This window comes from Erithacus rubecula, assembly GCF_903797595.1.
Source record: "Erithacus rubecula genome assembly, chromosome: 6".
Taxonomy (NCBI): Eukaryota; Metazoa; Chordata; class Aves; order Passeriformes; family Muscicapidae; genus Erithacus; species Erithacus rubecula.
Genome location: NC_136688.1, coordinates 28,826,577 through 28,849,773, shown reverse-complemented (window position 1 = coordinate 28,849,773; position 23,197 = coordinate 28,826,577). Strand labels below are relative to the sequence as shown.

General features: G+C 41.6%; 1 protein-coding gene across 3 annotated transcripts in view; it reads left to right on the top strand.

Moving 5' to 3' along the window:
• The window catches only part of TMEM229B (transmembrane protein 229B), a 30,905-nt gene extending 7,760 nt beyond the window's left edge, over positions 1-23,145 (top strand). Inside the window, exons 2-3 of one of the 3 annotated variants that reach the window (XM_079309699.1) lie at positions 2,772-2,939; positions 21,374-23,145. In XM_079309699.1, the coding sequence (XP_079165825.1) occupies positions 21,400-21,903 (504 nt within the window). In that variant the 5' untranslated portion in view covers positions 2,772-2,939; positions 21,374-21,399 and the 3' untranslated portion in view covers positions 21,904-23,145. Of the gene's footprint in view, positions 1-2,771; positions 2,940-4,449; positions 4,633-21,373 lie in introns of those variants that run through there. The other 2 variants (XM_079309700.1, XM_079309701.1) reach the window with 2 other exon arrangements.
• The last annotated feature ends 52 nt before the right edge of the window (positions 23,146-23,197 follow it).

Genomic DNA, 23,197 nt, shown 5'->3' with positions numbered 1-23,197 from the left:
TCCAATTACTTTTTTTGTTGTTCTGGAAGGAGCAGAAGGCATTTGCATTTCAGGAGGTGAAGGGACTGTGTCCTACATGTCCCTCTGCACTATTTCAGTCCAGTGTAGAAACAGGTTCAGAAGCCCTCATCAAGACATATGGTGGGATTTCAGTTAAAAGGGAAATCTGCATCATCCTCTGTGTAAGTCCTGCCAAAACAGGGGGAGTTTCTGACGAGACACATACTCACTTTCTGTTTCCAAATTTGGCACTTTCTTCCCAGGAGAATCCCAGATAAGTCACGGAGCAATGTTGTGACTTGATTTTTCTGTTGCACAATTTATCACTGGTGATTTGTATGGACCTGAGCTTTCTTTGTTGAGAACTGTAGAAATAATGAAAGGATGTAAATACTAAAATAGACAGTTGAAGGAATGCACAACTAACCACTTTCCTTTTTGCTTTCCTTTTTGTTTTTCTTTCTGTATTCTCATTTGATGAGCAGTACTGCTAGATTATGCTCACGTGCACTCCCCAACCTGCTGACACCAGGAATGTTGGTGTTTGTGTCAGAGGAACAATCAGAGAAGGAATTGCTGTTTTAGGAAGTCTGAGATTCTATTTTTGTATATGCATGCGGATGTTCACACTCCTCTATTTTTTTGTTTGATTTACCTTTACTGCAAATGCTACACATATTTAATCATTAGTATGTTGACACAGAAAGCCCATTTATATATAAAACAAAAACCAAATCCCCTTTTCTGAACAGCTTAAGCTTTGTATTAATCATGTGAGCCTTAAGGTCAAATCTTTCTGTTCAGCTGTACTGCTCTGCTCACGTGTATAATGAAGATTTTCTATAATGAGTGTTTTCTTTCAAGCATAGATACATTTGTAACCAAAGATATGGTTTCTCCAGCACTTTGAGTTCAAAGTAATGAAGTGTTTTGTGAAAAGGGAGCTTCTTCCTGCTGGGCTGTATGTTGTGAGCCAAAATCTGAGAGATGATGATACAGCTGAAAACTAGCAGGCTTTAGGGTAGCATGGGGTAGCATTCAGAGGGCTGATGAGTTCCTTGGTCTGGCTGCAGGTGCAGCCCCATGGATGGCCTGAGTGCAGGTGCCAGGAAAAGGGATGGACTGACCCAGGACTGTGTTGTCCTAAAGTTAGGTTGGCTTGAAGCCTTTTGTAATGTTCATGTTTCTGCAATAAGGAGTTGGGAGAGTATTGCAGTTGCTTATTTTGTATTATTTTATTCCTCAGTCTTTTGCATATCAAATAATAGACAACTAAGTCTGATTATGTAAAAAGCATTCTCAGTGTTCTTGTGATTCTAGGGAAATGCCTTTTGAAATTTTGTTTTCATATGTCTGATAAATAGTTCAGTAGAAATCCGTGGCAAGTATTCAGCTGTGGCAAACTGCATATAAGGAAAATGGGTGACATGCAAATAATTTTTAGGAACATTGATGTGACAACAAGTTATACCAAAACTAGACAACAAACAAGTTCTTTGCCAGTCTTTTATACAAATATGTAGCTAGTAAAATAGCAACTATTTCTCATTATAAGAGAGACTCCAAAGTAGATGCAAGCTTCAGTGCATAGGCAGAAGGTGCTAGATATCTCTTAATAATACCCATATTACATTGATTTAATTAGTGGGTTTATGCTATTAATTGCTCCATTAATCTCATTGGGAAGATTTTTTGGGGGGAGGATTAGTTATTTAACCTGCACTTTTAATTTGAGTGGTTTTGTAGTTCAGTATCATATAAATAAAATCAGTGTAGGTTTGTTTTGTTTTGTTTATTAAGGAAAACATGTCTCTCAAATTCCTCTTGGATTCTGGTGCTCAGAAATCCTGAGATTTATTAGAAAAACATGAAAAACCTATTTATTACGCAGCGTGACACATAAAAATCCTTGCTTTAACTTCCTTATATGCAATTAATTCAGAAAAATGCTACGTCTAGACAATCCCTTGGGTTGTAAGATCTGTAAGGCTGATGTTAATAAGGTGTTGGGTACTTGTGTGTTGAAGCTGTCACCTTGATGTCAGCCTTTAAATGTCAGCATTTGAAGAGGGGAGCCCCAGCTCATGGTTTCCACTTGCTTGGATCATGCAGCTGTGCTGCCTGAGCCCAACATGGAGGTGAAAGGCAGTCAGATCACTGGAGCAGGGATGTCAGTGCCAGCACCCCCAGGAACAGGTTGGGGTGCTGGGTGGGTGGCAGTGGCAAGAGCCTGCTTACATGAAGGCCACACTCTGTCCTGGAATGGGGAAGAGAGAAGAAAAGTGTGGTGATTGGAGAAGTGAGTTCGAGAGGAGATTGGGGAAGATAAGGAGGCAGTGTTAGATAGAATGGGCGTGGAATAGTGTCAACAGTGAAGCTTACTTAAAACATTGAGACACTGATGGGGAAAATAGAAGTAAAGCAATTTCTGGCAGACCCTCCACCCTCCAAGGGTTCACTGAGATCTCGGCTGAGATGGTAGCAGTGAACCTTTGGTCACTGACTCCAGTGAAATTGCTCTGTGTGTTTGCTGTGGCTGAGATCCAGAAGACAGTGGAGAGCAGACAGGCTCAGCCTCACCCAAGGAAAGGCAGCTGTCAGGGTGCCGCCCTGGGCAAGGGGCAGGTACAGGTGCTGTGTGGGGACTCTGAAGAAGTCAGCTCTTCTGGGGCTCAGTGTACTGTAAGCTGTCCATACACATAGCTCGTTCAGAGTTTAAAACCTCTCTGGCATTGTGCTGTATTAAGATTAAAATGTACTTTTTGGTTTAGGAAGGCTGTCTGGTTGCTGTACTAGCTGTTGGTCACGCACACCTGGGCTGAAAGCGACTGGCATCTGAAACCCCTTGGACCTGCTGGAGGCAGCTTAGTCTACCTGCGGATGTTGTGAATTCGGAGCTGGCCAGAGTGGGAGAGCTCCAGGATCCCTCCCTGGAAAAGGTAAGGTCTGGAGGGTAAAACTGCACTTGTAGACCAGGAAAACACAGCACTTGTTTGAGTCCAGGACTGACTGCATTGTAGATGGGACCTCTGAAATTTAAATACGTAGAATGTAAAGTTACTTCCCTTGGTTTAAACCTCAAATTATTTTCTGGAGGTGTAAGATTGCTATTTGCACATATCACCCTTCATTTCTGTCTGCTGTGAGTCACATAATTCTGATTGCTTGCAATTTATACAGCCAAACTTTTTGTGTTATTGTCTCTTTAAAACTTCACACTCTGATAGCCTTAGGCAGTTAAAACAATCAGGACAGTGGAGCAGTATCTCTGAGCTGAACCAGAGCAGTAGGTAAAAAGCGGAGAGTTGCTCTCTCCTGTGAAAGCACAGGTGTGAGTCGGATGATGAGGAATCTATTCCTGGCCCTGACAAGCAGTGCAGTCTCTGCACCTGATTCACCAGTGTGTTACTCTGCTAATCTTCTTAGCCTCATTTTGCCACTCTCCTGTATGCTGTGGCAATCAGTTACACTTCCACAGAGTGCATGTAAAATGCTATCAGTTTGGAAGAGTTATTTATATCCCAGAGCAAAAATATATATTGATTCTAGTTAGTGGGATGGACGTTGTGGGACCAGAACAATTCCCAGACCCTGCAGCATTTTTGACAAGGTCTTTATGTCTGCAGTATGTGGTATGGTTCAGGCTACAGTATTGTTTTCCCTAGTGTGGATCAGCTTTCCTGGGTAGGTGGTGCACAGGACTTTAGCTGGGAATTCACTTTGAATATGCAGATGCTCCATGTATAAACTTCAGATACATGTAGCACCGTCATCCCTCAGTCTGTCCCATCTCAGTCTCAGGTGTCTCATTAACTTCTCCTAGTTGCAGTGCTCAGGAGATCCTGTGTTGGGCTGTTCTGTTTTCCCACTCCTCTGGGTATTCTTGCTGATAGACCCCTGATCCTCTCTGAAACTGGGGAACAGACCCAGTCAGCTGTAGAAGGAAAGCAGTAGACTTAATTGTGGCAGTGCTAACTGTGGATAAGCAGGGTCAGTTCCTGCCTACAGCTCCAGCTGTGATTTTGCTGCCCATTGTGTAACTGATTACTGGGCTTCAGCTGGTCACTAAGTGTCATGTATTGAGTGGCAAAGTCCAGACTAGCACTGGAATGTTATAACAAAGCAAGCGTCAGCAGCTTCCTGAGAAGGCAGCTGGTGGTGGATTGAACTTTGTATGAGTCCGGCTGTTCTGTCAGTGATGCAGCCATGAGTATTTCTGAAGAAAGCTGTGTCTGGCAAGTGCTCTGGTGTGTGGTACTACTGCTGCACGTTGAGCAAATGCTGCTTCTTGCCTGTCCTCAAGAACCATTGAATGTAGCTCAGAAGTCTCCTATTACTGTTAAAACAAAAACCGAGCACTGTATGAGCACAAGAAAACATAGATCCATTGGCAGCAGAACAAGACCATGAATAATTCATTCCTCCAATGCCTCCTCTGGGTTCCATCCACTCAGGCTGTTCAGGATCCTGTCTGTTGGAATTACAGACAGATCTGTTTTCAAAGCCACGGAGACAAGACCCTGCAGACTGTGATCACCGCTCTTGAGTTTGTCCTTCATTAAACTGGGTTGGGCATTGTTGTGACATCCTTGAGGACAAAGAAGTAACCTCTTATCATCCTATGAGCTGTTGGTAAGGATACTTGTAACACCATTGACCTTGGGACACATCTGGTAATGCCAGTCTGGAATTCTTTGTGAGGTGAGGGCAATGAGTTAGGAGCAAGATGGAAATCCTGGCTATCTGGCCCATTTTGCAAAAGGCAGGTGGGAGAGCCACATCTTTTGTGTAGCAGTGCTTTGGTTTTTGTAAGAGAACTTAGACTGTGTCAGTTTGTTCCTAGCTCTGTCTTGCTGAGAAGCCAAAGCGTGCTCTGTTAAGAGTTCCCTGAGCACAGGCAGGATTTCTCTGTCTATGTAGAGTGCTCTAGTGGAGATGAGTGTTTAAATGGCTGTTTGGGAACATCTGTAACACATAATTTTTCTCAGCTCATTTACTAGTAGACATTTGTCTATGCAATGGTTGTCAGATGGCAGTTGCATTCAAGAGGCACTGAAGAGTTGCAGAGGCTCAATTCTCCTCCAGCTCTTCCCTGAACTGCTGTGGGCTCAGGTAAGAGGTGCCCACTGTGGGAGAAAGTGTTGCTGAAGGTTTGTTCAGAGGCTTCTCTTCAGCATAAAATTCACATACTTAGATGTAGAGGGGTTTTAACTTTTTTTTTGCTTTTTCCTTCCTACTGGTTGGTATGAAGATTCCTTCAGCCATTTTGCATACCAAGGCTGCACTGTCCATGCCATATTGCAAATTTTTGAGCATTTTCCCCCATTTTCCTTCTGCATCTCTTAGATTTGCTCTTGGCTATTAGGTTTTTGCTGAGATGTATTTTGATTTTTAGTGTGGGAAAAACTACCTGTAATTAGCAACAGCTGTAGAGATAACAGTTTTAAAGCAGAAGTTCAGCCTTTGCATTTATAGCTGTTTTGTAATGTGCCCTACTGCATTTTGAGAGCACTTCAAATGTTCTTAAAGAGCTTCTTGGAAAGGAAGGGAATGTTACTTCTGTCAAAACAAAACTGTAGCTTGTGTTCAGAACAGTTTTCAGCTTCTCATTATGTCAGCCAGCTGGATATGCCCTAGAGTGAGTCACCTTTGGAGTTGTCCTAGTCCAGATGCTGAGGGAAACTGTGGAGGCTAAGGTAAAATTCCAGACTGCATTTGAAGAATCCTCACTAAAAAAAAGTGGTGGAAGCATGCTAAGGGGAATGACTGCTCTGCTGGGTGGAGAGGCTGGGTAGCTTTCACAAAAAGAGCTGTCAAGGAGGAAAGGGTTGCTTCTGAAGAAGGTAAAATGTGTTTGTCATCCTATAGCCTTGACCAAAGTGAAAAGGTGATAAACTGGAAGCGTACCTTTCCTTTGTTTGGTTTTCATCAGTGAAAGACGTAGACAAACAGAGCATGCAATGGATTTGTGGTTTCCATAGTGATGTAGCTATGGAAGCTTTTGTGCAGCTGAGCTTTGCCCTCACTGCAATCGCACTTGAAAGCTATGAGTGTTCAGCTTTCCTGCCAGGGAAATGTAAGTATGTATCAAACATGGAACTGGCTAAAAATGCAGCTGCATTTTCATGAATTGTTATGCTTGATATGTTACCTGAATATGTTGATCTTTAGAAGCTCAGCTCATTTTTCCTTTTTCTGTTGTTCTGCATTGGAACAGTGCATCCAACTATATTGATAGAACAATTCTTGCTGCACCAGGCAGTGTTATATTGACCTCTGTCCTTTTCTTTCTGTCATCTGTATGTACACGAACATCCCACAATATGGGTGCCTGTGACTCTGCAGTCACACTGATTCCAATCATGCACTGGTCAGGAAATGTATGCATAACTCTTTTGGGGCACACTAACTGGTCAAACCATCCTGTGAAACTTGACAGGTGAACTTCATAGACACCTGTTCATAGACACCAACTCACTAGTCCCTGTATCTGACGTTAAATCATGCTTTATTTTAATGGGCATTTTGGGAGTGTTCTAATAGTCAAAATACACACAATACAAAAAATTCCTTGGGGAATTTTTGCATGTGGAGAGAGCTGTTTCTGACTGTGAAGGGCTGATTAATTCTGGCTTTCAAAACAAGTTGGAGGTGGAATTTTTCAGCATCTCAGTGATGAGATTACCAGTGGGTCTTAGAGGCAGGGGAAGGAAGATGATCGATGTGAATGTTGCATGCACACATCAAGCAGTTATGCACATACTAGTCCTGTACACACACTTGCATTGTCCAGTCTTTGTGGTTCATGGGCATTTATGCCTAATCTTCTTTTTCACTTGTACTGCAGCTGGATGCTTTCTTGCTGTCTCCCTGAACAAATCTGCCTTACCTTCAGCATTTGTTTTGCTTGTCTAATGGATGTAATGGGTCATCTGTTCCCTTTAAAGAAAGGAAAGTTAATTATTTTCAGAAGGCTAATTTGGTTGCTAATGAGAAACTCTACTGCAGAAATATTTCCTTTAATTACTCACTCCTAAGTGCTCTACAGAGAAGCTTATTGAATATGCTGTTAAATACAAATGCTTGTATCTGGCTTAAAGATGCACTTTCAGGCTCCCTGAAAGGAATATTTTGGTAAACTTGGGAATCCACGTGACATAGATGACTAAGCAAATGAGACTGGTGCTAAGAGCTGCCTAGTTGTGCAGCTTTTTGACTGTACCTCAATTTGGCACTTCTGCAAGTGACTGGATGCAGTTGCTCCTTGTATTTCAGTTTTCCTGATGACTTTTGTCAGTATAGGTAGCTATTTGTGCTACCTGCCAGCCCAATCTATAATTAGATGCAGCCCTCATATCAAATAGTTTAGCCTTATCAGCCAGATGGCAGTCGGAGGCACAGACAGGTGGAGTGACGTGTCCAAGGTCACATTGCAGATGGCAAACCTAGTATTACAGCAGAGGTTTTGTCAGTCCTGTGTTAGTTCATTGCACTGTTTGCCCCTTGCACCTCTCTTAGGGCCAGCATAGCTCATTACAAGACTTGCATCATTTTGCATATTGCTTCATGAGGCAGCACAGCTGCTCAACAACCCCATTTATGTAGCCACCTTGGCACTGGCTTAGGAAGGTCCTTTTGCTTCTCCATCTGACTCATGTCTTCTACTTGCTTCACTTCCTTGTTGTAGCGATACCAAAATAGGACAGAAAATAAACTTTCTAGTACAGTTTGAAATATTAGAAAGCAGGCATTCTTTATTACAGTGCTGGACACTTTCAAAGGAGATCTCCTCTAATCAAATGTGTGTCGTGAAACTTTACCGCAGGGTATTTATTCCATCATGATTATACACTCATTGCAATGTACTTCCTAACTAATACAAAGACATCACTTTCCCTAGAACTAATTTGCATTCATTTGCCTCCTGCTGGAAGGCCTTTTATGGTCCTGGAGGGTCATCTAAGGAGATATTTGGTTATAGTTACTGAGTGCCCCAATGTGACCATTTCTTGAACTTCTCTTTGGGCATGCATGTTGCTTCATGTTACGTAACTTGCCAAAACCCCTAGTATATTCCTAATTTTCTGTTTATCCACTGGTTCCAGCTACATTTATCATCCTGTGTGCATACTTTTGCATTCTTTTTTCTTTTTTGTTAGTTAGTCTTTAAGTTCTATCTAGCAACTTCAGGGGAACTGAGCATTTTTTATTCTTTGTATTATCTATCGCTCTCAATGCCATTTAGAATTGCTTTGGGAGAGCTACTGTAGTCTAGTGGATATTTTAGTTTTAGTACTGTCAGGATGAAAGCTGGAGTGGATTTCTAGTATCCCCTGCTTTTTGACTGCTGATCCTGATGCAGCTCTATAGAATAGCTTCACTTTTTTTTTCAGCATCCTCTAATGTTCAGTCTGTTCTTAGCTGGCCAGACTCTTGGATTTTTTACATGCCGTGGCTGTACTAGGGAAAATGTGAGGGAAGGCTACTGAATGGGGGCTGCTTCCATGCAAAAGATGCTTCTTATTCTTTTATATACTGGTCACTGTAAACTCAGCAGGAGAAGGAAGGAAGATCTGTCAATGTTGTGGATGCAGTACAAAACTTTGCATCTTGTACTGTGCTGCCAGAGTATCTAAGTGCAGGTGACTAAGGTAATACCCAAGAAAACTACTATCAGCATGGGATGGCAAAAGCCACCCTCCATTTCTTTTCAGGCACAGATGTGCACTGCTAGAACTTTTATCTGTGTGGCACACATGCAGCACTGCCTTGGCTGAGGCGCATTAATTTAGAAGTTCACTTTGCATATGTAATATTTAAGTTAACTTTGCATATTTTTACAGCTGTGGGAGCTCTCAGAGACAGTGAAAATACAGTAAAGCAAGTTGCCTAGCTGCAGTGCAATTTGGCTTCTAAGTTAGTACAAGCCTATGCAAAACAAGCACACTTGAAAATTTTAACACTTTGAACACCTTGGCATTGCTATGAACTGTTGTGCAGATAATGCTGTTTGGTCTATGTCTTATTGAATGCGTTTGTACATGGTAGCTAGGTAAAGCCTTAGGTTACAGATCAGTGGAAGGAAGCCAGTTGAATTATCCATCCATTGAAAAGCCTCTACTGCCTGTGGATAAGACTCAGGATTGCAGGTTTGCCTCCATGCTGCAGAGGATGACACAGCTGTAGTTGTTTTCTTTTCTGTTTGTGTTTGCCAGGCCCCATGGGGAAACTGAGTCTTTCCAACCAGGTGCAGAGTGCAGTAAACTTCCTCTGACAAGCTGACAGAGATTGGTAGAAGCTCAGTACTTTGCAAAGAGAGAAACTAAGTATAGGAGGTGTTAAGAACAAACTGAACCTCATGGCTGGGAAGTTGTGGTCTTACCATTTCCCCTTACATGCTCCTGTCTGGTGTAAATGGCTCTTCCACTTTCAGCTGAGGGTGTCCTCTGTTTCACAGCAGTCAGCTACTAGGCTGCCATGAGACTTTAAAATAAGCCTCTTCTGGAAACCAGGTGAAGTCTGTTTAGCTCAATATTCCCTTTTCTAAGGAGAGGTGATAGGTTTTACTGAGTCAGCTGATATTGAGAGGGAGGTGGAAGGTAAATTAGAGACACTCAGGCCATCTTTGGGCTTGAAGCTTGAAGTTGAGTGTCATGTTTCTGTCTCTGATCTGACCAAAGTACTAAGATCAAAGTCACTGAAAACATAGTCTAGATCTGCAGTACCTAATTCTTCTGGCATGAGCATTTTCTTGTGGAGCCTGCAATGGGAAAGATTGTGCACATCACACCCCCAGCTGGATGGAGACACTGGGCCACCAACTCCTTCTTCACGCTTGTGTCTCCACGTGTTCCTCAGGCATCTGCATGAGCATTACAAATACTTTTCTAAATGGAATTCAGTGTCAGTGAAAGGTACTGTCTGGATTGTCCAGAGAAACATCAGTGCTTTTGTAAAGGAAAGAGAAGCTCTTAGAGTGAGAACATGAACTTTCTACATTATGCATCATCATGAGTTATCTATTCTGGAAAGAGCATCTTCCAGAGGCAAGTAAAAGAATACGTTGTTATCTTGCCTCTCTTCTGGGATGGCCAAGGATCTTGGCCAATTAGTGCCTGTGTTTTGTCAGTCACTGGGAATTAAATGAATATGCATGAGGAAAGAGCTGTGTGTGTTTTGGAACATTTTCTTTTTTGGAGCATGTAAAAGAATGAATACAAATACAAAAGCAAGAAAATTGCACTGTCTTCTACTGCAATAACTATGTGTGTGGACTCAAATTCAAGTCCCCTGTTATCATTGTGCTTTGACCTTTTGCAACTGTACCATCTTTCTGCAGCTGAGGGTGGAAAATGTCTTCTGTGCAGACTGACAGTTGAGTGAAGAGGTGAGTAGTATTTTTACATCCTTGCTGAGTTTAGGATTAGAGTTAGCAGTTCTTAAGGATTTTCTTTTCTAAGGTGGAAACTTAATTCCTTTTTCAGGTATTTAGAAGTAGGTGGTATTAGCATGATGGCAGATGCATGTTAGCTGCTATTCACAAGAGATGGTTTAGAATTTTTCAGAAGGCTGAATGTGTAGATTAGACCTCAGAAAAGGGGTGAATGTGAGTTGGGTCTCAACCATAAACTGATAGATCTGTAAAGCAGTCTGAAGCTATGGTATTGCTTTATTTCATGATCTGGGCTTGTTGTACTACGAAAAGTAAATTCCTGGACTCCAGACATTTAGAATATTCTGAAGAAGCCTTGTGCACATACATACAGACTTTTCTGTCTTAGGGAACCCAAAGTGTTACACTTAGGTTAACTGACAAATACAGACAAATTTTGAAAATTCTTGCCAGTTTTGGAGCAATGAATCTGTTGGTTTTATTGGGGAGACTGTTCAGTAGGACTCTGTCATTTGGGGACACTGCAGACACAAAAGGAAATGTGGAAGAAGGGTATAAACATAATATTAAATGGATCTATTTTCAGAGGGGCTCTGTAAAGGCTGAAGTGAGCACACTCTGTGAAGCTGTGATAAATGATTGGCAGGTTGAAGGGACGATAAATCCGATAGTAGTGTTTGCAGTGTTTGCAAAAGCTCACCTCAGCACAAATATGAACACATCAGAACAGGCAGTTATAAGGAAAATAGTCCATCCCCTTCAAGGAGAGGGGGAAAAGTGGACAAATCAGCAAATAAAATAGGACAATATATGAAGGCATCTCTGTATCTTTATATATCTATACAGCTGTAGATAGAATTCAAATTTGTGTAGACTTAGCAGGTTGATTTGCCTTCATTAAAACAGATACCTGTGGTCCAGTCCAAACTAGAGAACAGTCCAGTGTTCTATGATTTGAGGGAGAGGTAATAAGAAACTCAGAAACAGTAGGAAAAGAACCAAGGTGGCATCAGGTCTAGTCTGAGGAGACACGAGACATCCTTATGACCCAGCTCCCCATCTCATGAGCTGGAGTGCATTTTGCTGCAGCTGGGAGCACGTCTCACTTGGAAGAATAGTGCTGGGAAACACTAGTGGAGCAGTACCTTCATAAGTTGACTTACTGGAAAAGGAGGAAGCTGTAGGATGCAACAGCAAAAGCTTATGGACTAATTCTGAGTGAAGAAATTGATGGCTGAAAAGATAAGAGCTTCCTTGAATGGCAGGGAGAAATAAAATACCAGTTCTGCATTGGGCACAGAAGTTGAGTTATTCCTTTTTTTTTTTTAAAGAGCTCCTGAGTGTACAGCTTGCCACTTTTCAGAAGATTGAGTTTCAATCACGTTTTCCTGTGGGAAAGCTCCTGTGCTTCCTTCTTGGGATACACAACATATAATCAAATGAATGACTTGAAGGAGAGTAATAAATACCTAAACATTAAAGGTTTGTGGTGAGTCTCATGCTTCAGGTTTACAAAAGAGAAAAAATGACAGGTGTGCATAAAACATGAAGATGGTGTCTTTATAACTTGAATGCTAAGCTTCCTGATACCTTTGGAAAATAACAGTGCTAAAAATGTCAGCCTTCTTTTGCAAAGATTTAAATAGGAATAGAAGTACCCAACACAGTTGGGGGGGGGGGTATGCCTGCTGTATAGGAACTAGGCCCTAAAACCCAAGGTTTTGTTGACTTGTTATTCAGAACAGAGAAATTTGACAATTCTATGAAGACAAATTTACCTAAGTGACGCTGAATTGAAATAAATCTGAACAATAAAGTACAAAACTCATCACTGATTTATTTGTGCATACAATATATTTCCACTGCTGGTTACATACTTTGCAAACCAGTGACAGCATGATTAATACCCATGGTATGGTAATTGGTAGGCACTAGTGGGAAAAACTCTGGAAGACTGCTTAGAGGAGCTGCCTTTCCCAGTTGTTGACATGGTTGTCTACTTGAGGATCTTGCTCAACATGATGAGGTGCTCAGCAGAATTTTGGATATTCTTTTCTATCTACCCTTCCTTTTCAGGATGGTTCTACCTCTGATCCCTGTGTGAAATAAGGTGAGGTAGATGAGATAATCTTGGAGGCTCCACAAGGATTTCTTTGGTGAAAAATGATAATTTAGTACTCTGAGACTGCTCAGATTTTATACTAGGGTTGCTAGGAGGAAACTTGAGAAGTCAGAGCCTAGTGAGTAGCAGATGGCACTTGGGAGACCTTTGATATCTCTTTGATGTCTCAGAAATAGTTTAATGTTAGGAAGGAAAAAATTGTATACTGAGAAGGAAAAATTATTTTATGTAGAACTGCCACCAAGAGATTTCCAAAAGGGGAAAGAGAGAAGGACACTCTTCATATGACAATCTTGGGCTATGAACCTGAAGGTGCTTAAAAGTATGCTCCCTCCTGTTTCATCTGACTTTATGCAGTACCTTCTGCTTGCAGGTTTTAAACCTAACTCAGCTTTAGCTAAGATGTTATGTTTCTTCATGAACTGCAGCAGTTCTGTTCCTTCTAGATGAAGAGTGACTGTAGCTGCAGGTGTTTAAAACTGGAGGTATTTAAACTATCCAGCTACCAACTATCAGTTGAATTCTGGGAATTTTTAATGGCTTGTGCTCCACTGAAGAGTAATAAAAGGAGAAACAATTCCTTATAGCTGTGTGTATGCAAGAAGAATTTTCATGAAAGAAGCATCTTTTTACGAGAAGCATCATTTTTACAACATGATGCTTTGGCCTTTACCTGTAGCAAATGAGGAGAGACTACTTTGAATCTGTCAATGATACAGATTTAAGTGATTTGGATTGTGTCAGTATGTTAGCAAGCTAGGATTTTAGATACTTTGACAGCTTGATAGTAGTATTTTTCTCTGCCAAGCTTAATTTTCAATGTGAAAAATGTTTGAACTTTTTTGTCTTTTTTTCCCCCCAAATCTGGCTTTCATCCATTTCATCTTGATTCCAGCATATTTCTGTAGATTGTTCAGAAGTGCTGGGCTAAGCATATTTATTTGTTGCTGATACTGACCTTTGTGAGTGGACCAGTTTTTTATTGTAGGTTGAAGCAGAATGGTTTATTTGCTTTCCAATTTGCTTTGGAAAGATGAGGCATTTGCTGTAAAGAAATAACTCCCACCTTTTCAAAAATGAACTGTCTGAATTTCCAAAAAGCTGTAAGAAATCACATAAGATGGGTGACACGTGATGTCTTGCCATAATGTTGTCTGTTCTTTACATGTGTTGGCTGTGTAGTGACAGTGGAAAGGATAAAATCTTGTAAACTCTTGTGTTTAAGGACAAATTTTCTCCCTCCATTCGTCACTCTGGTTTGGGTTGCTGGTAAGGCATGATGTGCATTATTTTGTTTGAATGTCAGGCATCCTTCAGTGTTAAGCTCAAGCTTTTGAAAATACACATAAATTTTGATTGCCACTGTACTTGAATGCATGGTTTGATGTGAAGGGGGCCAGCTCACAGAAGCTTTTGAGTCAGGCAGTTGCCCATCAGGAAACTATAAGTGCTCGGACCTAGGCCTGAAGTCATGGTGTGTGAACCTGTGCCACTTTTTGAAAACTGGCTTCTAGGAACTCTGGTCTGCTCTCACTGCAGAGAAAGAAGTCAACTGTCCAGGTTAAGATAATGGTGAATCCAGCAGCTAAGCACCCAAAACTGAAGGATGGCTGATACAGATTCTCAGAGCAGATTGTGCCCCCTGGACATGCCATTTCCTTGGGGACAGATCTTCCAAAATTCTGGCTCCCTCCTCCTCAGTGTTAATGGGAAACTTTGCCTGCTCCTAAAGGACAGTCCTGGCTTCCAAGTCTCTGTTTTGTATTGGAGCCACATCAGGGGCACTTGGGCTCTTGCTGGACATTTGCTTGTTTTGAGAACTATGGTATCAGCAAATGTTTGGAACTCAGGGCAGCTTTGCCAAACAGGGAAGGCAGCAGGTAAGACACAAGAGAATAGCAACAGGCTTGGAGAAGAACATGACCTTATCTGAAGGAGAGGCAGGGGAGATTTGGGCTCAATACTTGTAGATGTCAAGTTTGGATTCAGTCATTTTTCATGGTGTCTTTCAAGTCTGCTATTTGCATGACTCTGAGAGGTCTTAACTTCTGTCAGGTACAAAAGAAACATTCCTCTTGGTCACTGTAAGTAAAGAGTTACTGCCTTAATCTGTTCCCAAGTTGGAGTGGTCACTGTGGGCTAAGGTGTGTTCAGATAAGGGAACATTTCCTGCTACGTGTGCGGCAGGACATGGAAATTCTCCACTTTCTGCACTTCTACTGCCATGAGATCACCTTAGTCAGAAAGCTCTTCTTTAAACAATGTCATCATATTTTCTCTTTGTTCTCTGATAAGCCAACCTCCCTCTACTCCTTCCCTAGAAAACCCTACCTTTCTCCTTTCCATTGTGAAATGGTGCCTTCTGGGCAGCCCACACACAGGCATTACTGCTAAGAGCTACACTTCCCCTTCCCTTTGGGTTAGTCTGGTAATTGGATTAATTTAATCTCCTTTTGTCGTCATTCTTTTTTACTGTATCCCAATTCTCTTTGGACCAGATTTGAAAGATAGACAGGGATCAGAGGCTGCCAGCAGGTACACAGTGCACTGGCCAAGGGAACAAGAAAACAAGGAGTGGCAGAGAAATGATGTGCCTTCTATGGGAAATGAGCTAGAAACAAAAATGAGGGAAAACGCAGATAAGAAATAGACTCTGCTTTCTTATCCCATGGTATGTAGAAGGGAGACAATATGCATCCTGATGGACCAGAGTCCAGACAAAGAAGCAGCAAAAACAGATGACTCAGAACTGACCAAAATCCAAGGGCTCCAGATCCTTCCTGAAAGCACTGAGAGTCTGTATTTGGAGATGTCTGTGGCATGCTTTTAGCTTAATTGCAGGGCTTGATTAATCGATCTGCTGGAGCTCTTCCACACTTCAGTACAGTTGAAATCCTATTTTCTGAGCCACAGTTAATTGAGGCTCTCAGTTACCTGAAGGATGAATATCTCCTCGGAGTTATGACTTCAGCACATAAACACCACTAAGACTTTACTGTATAAATCTTTAAACACTGATGAAATAATGTCTTGGGGCCAAATCTAGTACCTAGTGTTCTGTATACATGTAGTGTTCTGTAAACCTTTCTAATGGTGTGTGAGATCTCTGTGAAAATGCTGAAGCCAGATTTGCAGCATATTCATTGAATGTTGTCCATGTTTGCAAAGGTAGGCTTGTTAGGTGTTTACTCACAGGGAAAATGCAAAATAAGAAGAATTACACTTAAACAGGTATTGCCCAAAAATGCATATCAATTTTCACCAACATGTTCTCGTATCTACTGTAATCCTTGCTAAAGCAGAAAAGCAGATGTATGTCTGATTCTTCCAGTCTGAAGAAAGACGCCAATGAAAGTAACAAGAAACAGTTATTTTTATATAAGTACTGTTTGGGTAATAAGGATCTGAGGAAGGAGGACTTTTGCAGCTCATGGGCAGGGAGAAGAAAGTACCCTTTACTTCAGCTTGGTCCACTACTCACAGTCCTGTGGTTTGAGAGACTAAAGTATCCCACTGTGTATGGTCTCCTTTGCACTTTTTCAAATTTAAGAGTAATTATGATATATAACATAGGCTTATGGATCCCTAGGGCATTTCTTAGAAAAATGAATATGAATGTTATAGAACTAAATATTAGTACATATGAATTTATAAGATAATACTGTGCTGTAACTTCTTAACTTGCAGAAATAACTGGGCACTATGAGTATGAAACATGCTGCAGCATTTCAAGTTCACCTGCGGTGGATCAATTAGCTGACAGAATTCATAGACTCAGAATTCATTAGGGGAATTGTCTCATGGAGGTTTTTGTTTGTGTTTTTCTCTTATTAGCACTTCAGAGTTAGTTCAGAGTTTCTTGAGGAAGTCTCATTACAATCATCCAGGGCATCTAAATAACTCTGTTGGATTAAAAGGGATAAAGACAATCTGTAAGAGCCTTTTTTAAAGCACAGTTTGGCTTGGTAGTGAGGAAATGGGCAGAAAGCCACTGCAAAGGAGAGCTTTGAAAAAAAAGTCAGCCAGGTAGTGCTCAAGAACTTAATCAGGGATGAATACAACATCCACTGAGGTCTCCCCTGCAGTGCTTGTGTGAGACAAATCTACCATTATTTCTTTGTCTACCATCAGTCCATCTTCTGATCATTTCCCTCTTGCTTGCCGAGGCGCATCACCTGCAAAACCAAATGTGAGTATGGAAGTGTTCCTCTTGCACACAGGGGTCTCACATGAAGTGGGGCAGTCTGTAAGTCCTTTCTCCTTATGTGGCCTGGTGCATCACTTTTATCTGTATCTTACCTCAACCTAGGGGATTATTAATATCCATTTCAGAGCTGAAATTATAAAATATTAAAGTGTAATCTTGGTGCTTTTTTGCAGCCCTAAGTCAAAGTTCTGCCCTGATCACAGAATGGGTCAGTTTGGGAGAGACCACAGTGATCATCTGGTCCAAACTCCCTGCTCAAGCAGGGCTATTCTAGAGCACATGGCACAGAATAGCATCCAGACAGTTCTTGAATATCTCCAGTGAGGGAGACTCCTCAGCCTCGCTGGGCAGTAATGTCCAGTGCTTGATCACCCACAGAGAAAAGAAATTCTTCCTCATATTCAGGTGGAACTTTCTGCATCAGTTTTTTCCCATTGCCTTTTGCCCTTGCATGGACTCTTCCTCAGGTGCAGGACCCTGAATTTGTCTGGAATTTCAGGCAATTCTCTGCTCATCTCTCCAACCTGTCAAGATCCTTCTGAAGGTTTCACAGCACTAAGGAGTATCATCCACTCCTCCCAGCTTTGTGTCCTTACACAAGTGAACTTGCTGCAACCAGATTTCTGTAGAGAAACTCAGTCCTTCATATACTTTCCCCTGTAAGGTCTGTGCTTGTTTCCTGTCGGTGGAGTGGGCTCCTGGCCCCTTTGTAGCCAGCAGTTATGCACACAGGCAGGGCAGTCAGGGAAAGGACTGAGTGTTCCTTGGAGATCCATGTGTGGTTTCCACAGACTTGCCTTTTTTTGTTTTCTCAGCAAGCTGGAAAAGAATCTCCTAGTAGATAAAGAAGGAAAAATTTTGTGCTGGCCGAGCTCAGGCTTCCTAATAACTTTGTATTGGAGGAACTATTTCTGTTTGAAATGCATGAAATAGAATTTGCTGTGATGTAAAGCATTTTCAAAACTTTGAATTTAGAAGCTCCCTATTTTCCCCATAACAGCACAGTGTGAGCAGCCTCAGTGCAAGCATGGTCATCCATGAGCAGTCTCCATGCATTGTTTGCTCTCTGCTGAGACAATTGCAGAGCTGGCAGCTGTGTTTCTGATTTTCAGGAAGCTGCTGCCCATCCCATTGTAAGTGCCTCAGTGATTAATGTTACTTGTTTTCCTAAGGAGACTGAATAGCCTCCCATATGTTCAGAGTCTTTTGGTCAGTATTACTGTCATTCCATTAAAAGTTTTGCATCACCAAGTTCAATTATCTACTTAAGGCTTTTCACAAATCTGCATTTCTTACTGAATCCAGTCTTGGCCTTGTGTTTGGATGCTTCTCACACTAATGTCATGCTTTTCAGCTTGATTCTTTTATCATGAATTGCTGCCTAATAAAACAACACTTCTCCTTTGTGTCCATCTTGAGACTTTCTTGTGTAGTATTGCTTACCAGACACCAAATAATTTGGTGTGGCTGGGAAATGAGATGCTTGGGAAAAGCTTCAGTTTTAATTATTCTGTAAATGCTCAAGTGACTTGTAACCATTACTTTGTACATTCCCAGCTTGTGCAGTGATGTGCTGTGGCTTGTGATAGCCCCTCTAAATGAATTCTCTATTCCTTTTCTGTCTTAATATGTACTTTCTGTTGTATTTTGGATGAAATATTTTACATTTACAAGAGGAGCTGTGATTTGTGGATTTGCTTAGTGCCTTGGACAGTGGAACCAGTTATGTTTGGGCTACCACAGACTGGCATGTGCCCTGTCTTCAGATGCTCCTAATCAGTAGGAAGTCTGTGAGGACTCTTGCAGGCATATTGTAAGAAGGAAGTTTCCATCGAGGTTGGGCCCACTGGAGACACAGCAGTAAAGAAGGTAAATACTGAGATAATGCCAGTGCATTGATGTCTGTCTCTTTGCAGTTGTGGTGAAAGCCATGTGATTCAAAAGAACTCAACAGTGGTCTTTGCAATGGGTTAACTTGTATTGTAGATGTCCAAAACCTGATCTAGATTCAGTTATTAAATTTCTAGTGTAGTGACTAAATATTTGCAAACAGTAAAAAAGAAGCAGAAAGTAAATAGATTTTTATTAAGTTTGTCATATAGAACCAGGAAAGAGAAATCTTCATTGCACAGAGGAAAGAATGGGGGGTAGAGCAGGAGGTGGCCTGTTGGATATGTTTCTATGAGTCTTTGACTTTTGTAGGGAGCCAAAAATAATTGGTGAGGGGATCCTTGGAATGAAAATGGAGGGGGAGAGAGAAGGACCCTCTGTGCATTTGATCCAACTTTATGAATAGATCTGCAAAATTACAAGGGTGCTCCCGGCTAACAGTTCAAACACCTTTCATGTAAAGCTGTAGAGAGAAGTGCAAGGACTAAGGATTACAAGTGAAAAAGTTAGGCTTATAGAAAAGAGAGGAAAACCATACAATCCCTTGTCAACTTAGTAAAATCTTTACAATCATTTTCTTCTCTGGATAATGACATTACATATTACAGAAACATCACAGAATGTTCTGAGTTGGAAGGGATCCAGAAGGATCAAGTCCAACTCATGAGTGGCTCATACTGGGATCAAACCCACAACCTTGGCATTATTAGCATTATGCTCTAACCAACTGAGCTAATTACATTATTACTAAATTTTACTTTGTTTAAATTATTAAATTCATCTTAACCCATGAGTTTTACTTTCTCTCCCCTCTGCCCCCCCCCCCCCACCCCAATTCCTCTTCCCATCCTCTGAAGAGCAGTCAGCAAGTGGCTGTCTGGCACAGTTACTAGCTGGGTTTAAATCATGACACCTTCTTAGTGCTTTTCCCTTACTTCCATACCTCTGATTTTTTAATTTATTCTTGATATTATGTCAGAATGGAGTAATGATATGAGGATTCAGAGTCCTAAGCTTATCAACTGTGTTGGCAAACTAACCAAGTAACATTATATTGACAGACTCTCCTTGGTTTGCAGTGCCCTTATGCATCAGCTTCTTATGAACTGTGTGGATATACACCTCCTGCATATTTCTCATGTGCCACCTCCTCTGCTGTTTTACAGAATTTCTTGGGACTGAATTGTTAGGAGACATGAGGCAATCTTCAGTGATTCTTTATTCTTTCACCTACAAGCTCACTGTGTGCTGTTGACCTTTCTCAGTGTCCTGTGTGAAATGGATTCTGCCATTAGAAAATATGTCTTTGTTCAAGCACCCAAGTCATATGAATTGTCAAGGCTTTGGGTGTTTGTGCGTCTGGTTAAGAGAAGTGTGAATGGATCATGGATAAAGCTCTGTCCTTTTCACTTTCAGTATTTCCCTGTGCATATATTCTTCATGTTTATTATTATAGTTCTGTTTTTCCTCATAGAAGTTTCTCTTATCTCCTATCAGAATGTCAGTTGCATGTTAATACTTTTTTCAGAGTCACTGTGTTTACAGGGCAGGGCAGGAACAGCCTCTTTCCAGATGGCATGGAATGACTGTACATAAAGTCAGTGTGGTCCTCTGCCTAGCACATTGTGCCACAGAACTGACAAGTGCAGAGGAAGTTAAATGTACTTGGTAAAGAGTCCAGAGAAACTCAACTTGAAAGAGTAAGTTTTAAGAAAGAAAGAGGTCAAATTTACCTTGTGGTGTAAATCTTCAAGGCTTCAGTAAAATTATGCTTATAATCACCTTGTGTCATTGACTGTAACATGGCAGACTTGTAAATCTCTACAGAAAGTGTAAAAGCTAATTGTGCTGGAACAGCTCAGTGATAAGCAAATTGTGCCTTTTCAAAAACTCTTCACCAATTTCTTCCTGTATATACAATTAGAGTTTGTTCTCATATTCTATTTATCGTGACTAACTACTCCTCTCTAGGCTTAGCTGTTCCTTTTTATTCTCCTCCTTTATGCTTTGCTGTCCTGAAGCCAAATCTGAATGGATTTCAGTGGCTCTCATGTGCTTTTTAACTTGGTATCAGGAAGTCTGAGACCGTAAGGAAATTATTTTACAAATGCTAGCCATACAATGGATGAGTTCTTCAATGGGCAAAATAAAAGTTCAGCTGAATAATAAGTGCAAGATATGGTGTCTGTAAGTGTAAAATTTCTGAATTTTTTCCTCCAGCTCCCTTGTTGTTGTTCTCATCAAAGTTCAGTTTTAGACTAAAGTAAACACTTTGTGTATAGAGATTGTAGGCAACAGCTGGAAAGGCCCAGTTTTACAATGCTGTGTTCAACTAATCTATTCCATAGTAGAATCAGAAAAGTAAGGCATAGTGCTGTTTCTTGAAAATAGCTAACAGGTGATGCATGCTCCTTGTGGTATGACTGTATTTTTCTGCTGACTTGCAAACAGTAAATTCTTTGGCAACCTTGCTCCTGGCAAAGCCCTTGTACTTATCAACTCCCTCTTTATCACCAGTGTAGTACCAGTGGCTTTCCATTTTTCAGGCAGAGCAGTGTATGTTGTTCAGCCCATCCTGAGTCATGGAGCCCTGTAAGGTGCCGCCTTTCCCCAGGACTTAAAATCTGCAGTGGTGAAAATGAGAGTCACTTCTTTCTCAGATTTATCCTTTGTTCCAGGGTTGTGTGTTGCCGTCTGGGGGATAAGGACTTGTGACATCCTCGTTGACTCCTCTCTCCCTCTCTTTCCCTCTTCCTTTCAGAGCACTGCTGGGGTGAGTGCAGAAGAATGGCTGCGGCAGAACCTCTGACCGCTTTCTCACGATGGTACCTCTACGCCATCCACGGCTATTTCTGTGAGGTGATGTTCACAGCTGCCTGGGAGTTTGTGGTCAACTTCAACTGGAAGTTCCCAGGTGTTACCAGTGTGTGGGCACTATTCATCTATGGCACCTCCATCCTCATTGTGGAGAAGATGTATCTGTATCTCAAAGACAAGTGTAACATTTTAGTGCGCTGCTTCATTTACACACTGTGGACATACCTCTGGGAGTTCACCACTGGCCTCATCCTGCGCCAGTTCAATGCCTGTCCATGGGACTATTCCCAGTTTGATTTTGACTTCATGGGCCTGATCACCCTGGAGTATGCCATCCCCTGGTTTTGTGCTTCTTTCATCATGGAGCAGCTGGTGATCAGAAACACGCTGCGCTTGCGGTTTGATGAGACCGCCGAGCCCGGGGCCCCCAGCGCGCCCGTTGCCTTGGCCAACGGCCACGTGAAGACGGATTGAGCTGTGACTTAGAGCCATACTTAGCAGTCTGAGAGAGCCCAGACCTCTACCATGGACAGTCAGCTCTGGCTCTGAGGTACTGCTCCTTGCTGTATTAGATTCATAAACCCCATTTTTCTAATGGGGGTGTGCATGGGATATACCAGAAAAAAACGGAACCAATAGATTTTCTATGGATTTTACTCTTTGGGCTCCAAGGACCAATATCAGTTACTTGTTAGCTAGGTTGTTTCTGATTTTAACTTATTACTGATGAAAGCAGTCCTTTTGCTTACACTTTAAAGTGAAGAAAGAAGAAAAAAGAAATGCTACAGCAGAAATGCATCCAAAAAACCCCACCTAATCAGTGGATGGGCATGGACACGCCAGCTGAGTTAGTGATTGGCTTACTCCATTAGGCAATATTCAGGTGCTTGCTTGCAACCAATACCTCCCGTGGGACCTGAGATGCTGCAGGAACAAGCAAAATCCATCTGCTGTTGAGAAGTACCTAAGACTGGCAGTCTGCTGGGGAGGTAGATGGTGTTCCCCTCACCAGGTCCCGTTGGCCTCTCCCCAGGTTCTTTGTTGCACCATGAAATAATCTGGTGCTGGACATCTTGCTGAATTTATACAGATCTTGTACTTTTTGAAATCTGAGTCCTGATACTCCTGATACTCACTAGAAATTTTTTCTTTTTCTTCTTTTTTTTTTCTTCTTCTTTTTTTTCTTCTTCTTTTTTCTTTTTTTTTTCCTAATAAAGCCCTTTTTTTGCCAAGTGAATTTTACCATAATCTGTGCTATCTCAATCTTGGCAAAAGGTGCAAGAAATAGTGCAAGTCTTCCCATCTCCATTGTCCCCCCAAAGCAAATCTTGCTGCAGATTCCAGCTCCCATCTCAGACGTGCAAACCTTGTAGAGACTATATAGCTCACAAGACTTTTCTGCCTTCCTATCCAGGGATTCCTCTGTTTCTGGTGATGTTGATGACTTAGTCCAGCTGCAGCCCATTTGAAGGTCAAAACCTTCATGTGGCTAACCCAGGATTTGGTCCTCTGGCACTGACTGCCATGTTCCTTCAGCACTGAGAGGCCTTGGCTTAGTTCTGTCCAGTGTTCTGCTCAGTGTATCAAATGGATTTGCTTTTTCTTCTCAAATTCTGCTTTAAATAACCACAAGCATATTGTCATGACAGTAATTGGAGGCAGCAAGAGATATATCATGTTGCCTGATACATTTACAAGAAAAAAAAAAAAACAAAAGCAAAAAACAAAACGCCCTCTCTGAAAGCATGCACTTCTTCCTACTCTGCCT